Source organism: Gadus chalcogrammus, chromosome 17, assembly GCF_026213295.1.
Source record: "Gadus chalcogrammus isolate NIFS_2021 chromosome 17, NIFS_Gcha_1.0, whole genome shotgun sequence".
NCBI classification, from domain to species: domain Eukaryota; kingdom Metazoa; phylum Chordata; class Actinopteri; order Gadiformes; family Gadidae; genus Gadus; species Gadus chalcogrammus.
In genome coordinates this window covers 2,682,924-2,692,170 of record NC_079428.1, presented here as the reverse complement: position 1 = coordinate 2,692,170, position 9,247 = coordinate 2,682,924, and the positions used below count along the sequence as shown (strand labels likewise).

The 9,247-nt window shown below is 52.2% G+C and overlaps 1 protein-coding gene across 1 annotated transcript in view; it reads left to right on the top strand.

Moving 5' to 3' along the window:
• Nucleotides 1–9,237, top strand: part of sepsecs (Sep (O-phosphoserine) tRNA:Sec (selenocysteine) tRNA synthase) — a 10,317-nt gene extending 1,080 nt beyond the window's left edge. Inside the window, exons 3-12 of the mRNA XM_056575961.1 lie at nt 281–435; nt 1,078–1,196; nt 1,535–1,693; nt 2,357–2,510; nt 3,156–3,258; nt 3,592–3,721; nt 4,353–4,444; nt 6,229–6,322; nt 6,780–6,873; nt 7,948–9,237. Of these exons, the coding sequence (XP_056431936.1) occupies nt 281–435; nt 1,078–1,196; nt 1,535–1,693; nt 2,357–2,510; nt 3,156–3,258; nt 3,592–3,721; nt 4,353–4,444; nt 6,229–6,322; nt 6,780–6,873; nt 7,948–8,245 (1,398 nt within the window). The 3' untranslated portion in view covers nt 8,246–9,237. The remainder of the gene's footprint in view (nt 1–280; nt 436–1,077; nt 1,197–1,534; nt 1,694–2,356; nt 2,511–3,155; nt 3,259–3,591; nt 3,722–4,352; nt 4,445–6,228; nt 6,323–6,779; nt 6,874–7,947) is intronic.
• Nucleotides 9,238–9,247: the final 10 nt, after the last annotated feature.

Genomic DNA, 9,247 nt, shown 5'->3' with positions numbered 1-9,247 from the left:
TCACCGGTAGGCATTATAGATACTGTATGCTGCGTTGGGTTGTGTCATGTGACTGAAATAAGATGTTGCTGTTGGGGTTGTGTCATGTGACTGAAATAAGATGTTGCTGTTGGGGTTGTGTCATGTGACTGGAATAAGCTGTTGCTGTTGGGGTTGTGTCATGTGACTGAAATAAGATGTTGCTATTAGGGTTGTGTCATGTGACTGGAATAAGCTGTTGCTGTCGGGGCTGTGTCATGCGTTGGATGTAGATCGGCTGATGGTTGTTTCATGGATGCAGGGCAAGTGTCCGGAGAAGGGCTGGAGCGAGAGCACCGTGGAACTGTTCCTCAACGAGCTGGCGCTGATGGACAGCAACAACTTCCTGGGGAACTGCGGCGTGGGCGAGCGAGAAGGGCGTGTGGCGTCCAGCCTGGTGGCCCGGCGCCACTACAGGTCAGACGCTCGCTGAACTGGGACGAGTCTTTACGCTGAGGTCATCTTGAAAGGGTCTTCTTTGATCTGACATCGAACCCGTGCTTGGAGAAGTAGAGGAGAGTCGTTGGTAGAAGTGGAGTCATATCGGGGTGATGAGTTACTAACGAGGGGAGACCGATGGGCATTCATGGTTTCACTTCAGGGCGAATGGGTGGTGTCTTAAATGCTGCGTACATGTTTTAAATAATAATCTACAGTTATGCTCAAACATGTAGCGTTTGAGATATGGATACCACATTTAAAAACCTAGCTATAAATTATTTGGCCATCGTCTCTGGCTAAAAGATTAGTTCACCTCCCAAAGATTATTATTTTTTTAAATGCCAAGCTTACCAGAAATACCAAGCTCCAAGATATGGCATTAGGACAGTGGTACATTTTATTATTTATTAATATTTATTATTTTGAGTAGAAACAACCAAAATACTAACAACTATCCTTCATTTATATCATATTTTCACTATCGGTAATTGCAATATAAAAGCAATAATTAATATAAACATTCCATACCGTTGAGGGGAATATAATAGCAGCTCATTGAACCAAGATGTCCGCTCTCTTGTGATGGTCTAACATTGTCCTCTGTGTGTTGCCGTCCAGACTGATCCACGGGATCGGCCGGTCGGGGGACATCGCCGCGGTCCAGCCCAAGGCGGCGGGCTCCAGCCTGCTGAACAAACTCACCAACTCGGTGGTGCTGGACGTCCTGAGGCTCTCAGGTGGGTGGTGCTCCCGTCGCCTGGATTTAAACATCCAGAAGTCCCAATGTCTGAATCCCAAGGCCTAAGGCGGGCAAACGATCTTTGAATTTGAAGGACAAACTGGAATTAAATTGAAAACGCTTTCGGTTCTAACCGATGGAATAAAACATAAGCATAATACATTTTATTTATGTACCGTCATGCTTTTTAGGGTACTAAAAACCCCTTTGAAAGAGTCACGGAATACCAGAGTAAAACAGCAGTGGTTAAAAGGTTACATTAAAACGTGTACATTCTATAAACCTATAGAACCAAGGAAAACGTGTCGGTGAGTTTCATTGGTTATCCCCGCTCAGGGGTACGGAGCGCGGCCAGCTGCTTCGTGGTCCCCATGGCGACGGGGATGAGCCTGAGCCTGTGCTTCCTGACGCTGCGGCACCGGCGGCCCCGGGCGCGCTACATCGTCTGGCCCCGCATCGACCAGAAGTCCTGCTTCAAGGCCATGGTCACCGCAGGTGAGACCGCCTCCTCACACGGCCGGTGGGTCCTCTGGTGGTTCAGCCAATCAGAAGCCTTGGTTCTGTCCAGCGGGGGGCAGTGTTGTTGTTGACATGGCTCGGCCCCTGTGACCAGGCTATGAGCCGGTGGTTCAACCAATCAGAAGCCTTGGTTCCGTCCACCGGGGGGCAGTGTTGTTGTTGACGTGGCTCCGCCCCTTGTGACCAGGCTATGGACGGTGGTTCAACCAATCAGAAGCCTTGGTTCCGTCCAGCGGGGGGGCAGTGTTGTTGTTGACGTGGCTCCGCCTCTGTGACCAGGCTATGAGCCGGTGGTTCAACCAATCAGAAGCCTTGGTTCTGTCCAGCGGGGGGCAGTGTTGTTGACGTGGCTCCGCCCCTTGTGACCAGGCTATGAGCCGGTGGTTCAACCAATCAGAAGCCTTGGTTCCGTCCAGCGGGGGGCAGTGTTGTTGACCTGGCTCCGCCCCTTGTGACCAGGCTATGAGCCGGTGGTTCAACCAATCAGAAGCCTTGGTTCTGTCCAGCGGGGGGCAGTGTTGTTGACCTGGCTCCGCCCCTTGTGACCAGGCTATGAGCCGGTGGTTCAACCAATCAGAAGCCTTGGTTCTGTCCAGCGGGGGGCAGTGTTGTTGACGTGGCTCCGCCCCTTGTGACCAGGCTATGAGCCGGTGGTGGTGGAGAACCTTCTGGAAGGCGAGGAGCTGCGGACCGACGTGGCGGCCGTGGAGGGACAGATCCAGGCTCTAGGGGCGGAGAGCGTGCTGTGTGTCCACTCCACCACGTCCTGCTTCGCCCCCCGCGTCCCCGACAGGTACCCCCCCCCTCCCCCCCACCCTCACACACACCCCCACTCTGACCGCCCCCCCCACACGCCACCTCTCTGACCGCTCCCAGAACCATGCCCCACACTGACCGCTGGCCATCAGCCCATAGAGCCCACAAAATGGCTGCCGGGAATGGTCGCCCGTAATGGCCGCCAATTTGTCGGTTTGAGCAAAGTTTGCAGAAAATAAAATTAAGTATTTATCATTAATATATTAATAATGGATTTGACATTCAAACCGCATCGACTGGATTTCTTAGTACAACTCGTTTATTTTATAACACTCTACAGTACATTGTTTCATTGATATCTTTTGGTACGGATGCAATTGTTCTTCAAAACAATCATATGATTGATGTAAGAGCTTAAGTAATTCATGCCACCAAAATGTGAGGATATGAGTAGAATGTTAGCTGGAGAGAATCTGTTTACAAAGATTTCTAAGTGGGAAATGTTTGTGGCTGCATTTGTTGTTTTGATCTTGGACTTTGTGTTTGACTATCTAAGCATTCCCTAATTTAAAAAGTAGAATTTTAACTTCAATTGAATGAAGATCTCCTATTTAAATCAATCATTCCCCTTTGTAAAAGGGCCCAAACGGCATTAAAGTGATCGCAATGGCGTTTTTTGCAGGATTGAGGAGCTGGCCACGCTGTGTGCAAAGTACGACATCCCCCACATCGTGAACAACGCCTACGGGGTGCAGTCTTCCAAGTGCATGCACCTCATCCAGCAGGTCTGTGCCTCGACTGCACCTCCACCAAGGGCCGTGCCGGTGTGGGATGCTTGACCTGTTAGTGTCCACTTGTACCGTCCCTCATCCGCCCACATAGGTTAATGTGTCAGACACAAAGGCGGTTTAATGGACTCAGTTGTGGAGTCACAACTGACTGGAGTTTCTTAGTCAGTTGGGTAAAGTGAGGAAAAGAAGGCGAGTTAAACAGTTATTTTTTTTGGGAATCAATGTGATACTATCATACCATCATCATAAAGGAAGTACTTGATAGTGTTTGAGTATCTGCACTGCGGCAGTGGTCGAAGGGTCCTCACGTTGTCCCGCTCTGCTCAGGGGGCTCGGGTGGGCCGGGTGGACGCGTTTGTGCAGAGCCTGGACAAGAACTTCATGGTGCCAGTAGGTGGCGCCATAATCGCCGGATTCGACGAGGCCTTCATCCAGGAGATCAGCCAGATGTACCCAGGTGAGCTCACCGCCGCGGCCCAGGGGACGATGGGAAGTCATTCCCTTCCACCGCACGGGTTACCCTCACGTTTTCTTTCTTCGATGTATTCAGCCACAACTCAAGATCTAGTTCTGTCCGTCTGTATGTCTGTCTGTCTGTCTCTCTCGTGTGTGTGTGTCTGCCTGTCATCTTGTCTGTCTGTCTCGTGTTTGTGTGGTGTGTGTGTGTGTGTGTCTGTGTCTGTGTCTGTCTCTCTTGTGTGTGTGTCTGTCTCTCTTGTGTGTGTGTGTGTGTGTGTGTGTGTGTGTGTGTGTGTCTGTCTCTTGTGTGTGTGTGTGGGTCTCTCGTGTGTGTGTGTGTCTCTCTCGTGTGTGTGCCTTTTTCTTTCTCTTTCTCTTTCTCTCTCTCTCTCTTGGGTGTGTTCAGCCATAACTCTAGACCTAGCTGTCTCCCTCTCCATGCTGACCTGGAGCCTCTAGGCCGTGTCCGTAGGGCAGGGGGCGGGGACGTTAGGACCTGTATTCACCCAGGACAGGACAGGACAGGACGGGACGGGGGGGGTGGGGGGCGGTCACCTCACCGTGACGCCAGGTGGGCTGTGACGGGATCATGGGTGACCTGACGTGAGGGATTGTACCTCTGTGTGCAGGTCGCGCCTCGGCCTCGCCCAGCCTCGACGTCCTCATCACCCTGCTGGGCCTCGGGGCGGGGGGCTACAAGAGCCTGCTGGCGGAGAGGAAGGTGAGCCCCCCCCCCACCCCACCCCCCCGGCTAGACGGAGCAAGCCGGGGGCTGGGGTCTCCTCGATCGAACCCTGTCTGTCTGTCTCTCTCTCGTGTGCGTGTGTGTGTGTGTGTGTGTGTGTCAGTCTCTCTCTCGTGTGTGAGTGTCTCTGTCTTGTCTCTCGTGTGTGTGTGTGTGTGTGTGTGTGTGTGTGTGTGTGTGTTAGTCTCTCTCTCGTGTGTGTGTGTGTGTGTGTGTGCGTCTCTCTCTCGTGCGTGTATGTCTGTCTGTTTCTCTCGTGGGAGTTATCGTGAGGAAAACTTTGTGTTTTGGGAATTTTGGATCACCCCCCCCGCACACATTAGACGGGGGCTTCACACTGGAAGGCGGAGACGGAGAACAATGCAGCATCTGCCTCCTCCTCCTCCTCCTCCTCCTCCTCCTCCTCCTCCTCCTCCTCCTCCTCCTCCTCCTCCTCCTCCTCCTTCTCCTGCTCTTCGTCCTCCTCCTGGTCCTCCTCCTGCTCCTCCTCCTCCTCCTCCTCCTCCTCCTCCTCCTTCTCCTCCTCCTCTTCCTCCTCCTCACTGCACCATTTGATCACAGCCCCACTCTCCGCGCCCCCAGACTTACGCTGGACATGGCGTCTCGATGGGGGATCTCATGGGTATTCCATTAGTTTTACAGTTCAGGTTATTCTTACTGTTCTTCGGCGTTGGACCGGCGCACGGGAAGGGCTCGGAGCGCACGGCGCAGACGTCCCGAACGTTCCTGCGTTTCGCGGCGTTTCGCGGCGTTTCGCGGCGTTTCGTTTTTAGCGGTGGAACGGGGTGATGCCCGAGTCGGGTACGCGCCGTTGGGTACGCGACGGCGTCCAATCACACGGCCCCCTGCGGCCCTGGTCATTGATTTTCCTCGTCGACCGGGCCATCCATAATTCACAGGGGGGGGGGGGGGGGGGGGGGACGGACACGCTGCGTTCGACGGGCGTCTGCAGAAACGAGGGGCTTTTAACCCCCCCCCCCCCCCACCTCCCGGGACGACTGTGCTCAATAATTCAGGAATGTGCCACTCCTCCCTGCTTCTTATTTGTTTCATTCTTTTCTCATCCTGAGAGCTAATGGTCCCTGATTGGCTAATTCCCCCCCCCCCTCGTCTGTGGCCCGGGCTGGGGGGCGGGTACTTTGAATCTCTGACAACCAATGAGAAGCATTTCTTCCTACAGGCCACAGCTGGGCGTGGCGTGTTATCACACGCACACACACACACACGCAAACACAGACACACTGTGAGAGTCCAGACCTTGGGCCCATTGGGGCTGTGTGGTCAGGTGAACCCCCCCCCCCCTCCCCTGGTGTTCCCCCGTCCCTAATTGATCCCGTAGGTGTTGCCGTGACGGCGGGGCAAACAGCCCAGGTGAGCGCGCGGCCGCAGCTCGCCGCAGCTAGCCTAGTCACGGTCGCTACGCTAACGCAGTCGGTTGGGTAGGGAGAGGGGGGAGGGGGGAGGGGGATATGGAGAGGGGAGGGGGGAGGGTGGCGGGAGGGGGGCTTGCTACTGCTTCTGCTCGATGGGCTGAAAACCGAACACAGTTTGTTGCTAAAAATAAAGGCTACTGTAGTCAGCTATTTATAGCTGTGTTTTCGGTCACGTGACTTTTGTTTTCTCCCTCCCTGTGTGTGTGTGTGTGTGTGTGTGTGTGTGTGTGTGTGTGTGTGTGTGTGTGTGTGTGTGTGTGTGTGTGTGTGTGTGTGTGTGTGTGTGTGTGTGTGTGTGTGTGTGTGTGTGTGTGTGTGTGTTTGCAGGAGATGTACTCCTTCCTGTCTCAGGAGCTGGGCAGTCTGGCCGCGGCCCACGGAGAGAGGGTTTTGCACACCCCCCATAACCCCATCTCCCTGGGTGAGGGGCTGCACACACACACACACACACACACACACACACACACACACACACACACACACACACACACACACACACACACACACACACACACACACACACACACACACACACACACACACACACACACACACACACACACAAAGACGCATTGCTGTCATTTGAGTTCATGCAACACTCAATGTTAACTTGCTCTGCTTGTGCGTGTGTGTCTGTCTGACTCTCTCTCTTGTGTGTGTGTGTGTTTGTGTTTGTCTCTGGTGTGTGTGAGTTTGTCCCTCTTTCGTATTTGTGTTTGTCTCTCCGGTGTGTGTGTGTGTGTGCGTGTGTATGTCTGTCGCTCTCTCTCCCTCTCGTGTGTGTCTTTGTCTTCGGTCTGCACTGTGTGTGTGTCTGTCGCTCTCTCTCCCTCTCTTGTGTGTCTTTGTCTTCGGTCTGCACTGTGTGTGTGTGTCAGCCATGTCCCTGGACGGTCTCCGTGGCGACAGGGACAACAAGGCAGTCACTCAGCTGGGATCCATGCTGTTCACCAGACAGGTGTCTGGGGCCAGGTGAGGCGTGTGCGTGTGTGTGTGTGTGTGTGTGTGTGTGTGTGTGTGTGTGTGTGTGTGTGCGTGTGTGTATGTGTGTTGTTAGACATTCCAAATCAGATTTGGAATTTGGAATAGACACGTGCACGCACCTACGCACGCACACGCCCTACCTCCTAAAAGTTCAAGCGTGCGAGCGCAGAGTAAATATTTAAAACGTCCCATGAAAGATTTATTAGTTTGCTTTTCTTCTTTATCTTTACGAGTTCAAGGCGAAAAACAATTACGCCCTTTTATTCCATTATTAAAGGCATTAGCGGGAACCTCAGCCACGGGCTATTTCCGTTCTTCCTCTCTGTCTGAAGGTTTTCCCGGTGTGGCGAGGCCTGTCGTCTCCACGTGTCCCCGTCTCCCCGAACCACAGACGCTGCGTTCAACAGCTCTTCCTCACACGTCTCTTGGAAGACATTTTGTATTCTAGGCCCCAATGGGAATGTTCCCTCATGTGTTCAGCCTGGGGCGAATTCATTATGGTGTAATGGACGACTCTCAGCGGACACAGGGGGTCACGGGTCGCTCTCGTGGTGCGTTTAAGCGCAGCGGAGGCTGTGGGCTCCGGCCCCTGATACAGACACGCTGTCGTTTCCCAGAGTGCAGTGCGGGCAACGAAGGAGTACAAACTGTTACCACTCGAGACGTTGCGATACCGTTTATTTCCTTACCGATACAGATTCCGATTTCTGAACTTGAGGATCGGCCGATACCGAGTGTATATACTGATATAGCATCGAGCTTTGAAACGACTAACAGCTCTCGTTCTTCTTGAAGGATTCTCTGACGATGACAGCGATGTAAAGTCGGTTCACCTACTGTCGAAATTTTATATATTTTTTCAGAACGAGATTATTTACATTTATAAACGATGATTCAACTTTTTTTCGGACCGTCGTGCAAATACGTAAAACGCTAACGTACGTTAGCGTTTTACGTATTTTCACGAAGGGCAAGAAAAAAGTGAAATGATCGACTATAAATGTAAATACCCCCGCCCATCACCCCCCCTGAATGTGCTGTGGCCTGTCCCCCCCCCTCCAGGGTGATCCCGCTGGGCAAGGAGCAGACGCTGGGCGGCCACACGTTCCGCGGCTTCATGTCGCACTCGGAGGCGTACCCGGTGCCCTACCTCAACGCGGCCGCCGCCGTGGGCGTCACGCGGGACGACGTGGTGCTCTGCGTCAAGAGGCTGGACAGGTGCCTGAAGGCCTTGAGGAAGGAAGGAGGTGGAGCAGGTGGTGGTGGTGGTGGTGGTGGAGGAGGAGGTGGTGGTGGTGGTGGAGGAGGTGGTCGTGATGATGATGATGATGATGATGATGATGGAGCTGGTGATGGTTGAGGAGGAGGAGGTGGTGGAGGCGATGGAGGTGGTGGTGGCAACGACCACAGAAGCATTTCCCCCGAGGCCCTGACGTGAGACGAGGGCCCCGCTGGAGACTGAATTAGACATGACAACAACAACAACAACAACCAGAAGACGGCACTTGCTCTAAATGAACAAAGTTGCAAACTCTATAGATTGTGCCTTTCGCGCAAAGAAAAAAAAAGAATGAGACACTCGAATACAATATATATCTATATAGTAATTCTCAATAATGGCGTTTTTCTGTATCATTTTAGAGGAATACGTTTCTTATTTTCGAAAACTGTTTTGTTTTGAATAGACAATTGGATGAGGTCCAAGGAACAAAACATTGATTGATTCTGCACTGTTAAATCCCAATCGTTGAAGCTCATGTATGTATTTTGAATCATTACCAATGTTTTCTTTTTATAAACGATGGCTGCCATGCTTTCTGCATTTCAATTCAATCTGACTTCTGCGATGAACGCACGTCTTGCTCGGAACTCTGCTCTTGCGAAATGTAAACTGACAATTTACATTATTTTCGAGTACTACTGTGTGAATGTACGGGCTTTCCTTTCACAGCCCGTCTATGTAACGGATAGTTACGACAAGAAAGTAATCAATGAACCTGGCCCAAAATAGCTCTCTCCAGTGTCTTGGGGAAACGCAGATCATTAAGAATTCAGAGGGATAACGAACATCTCGCCAAAGGTTGTATTCTACTGATCTATGTGGCGAGTACTTTAGGACTAAACCCAGTTTCATGCTTTTGGCCTGTCACAAAAACAGTCTTTCCCTCCATATTGTTGCACTGTTGTATTTTAGGCTCCTGGGTTGAATCGCCATCCCATCATTATCTTCTCTTGCTTCTTCAACCCGCGCCACATTTCAGTTCCCAGCCACAAATCAGCGGGTTTAAAAAGCCTCCACTGAGCTGGTGGGGGAGCAGAAGTTCTCTCAATCCTGAGACCGGCCGACTTCCTCTGCTGCCGG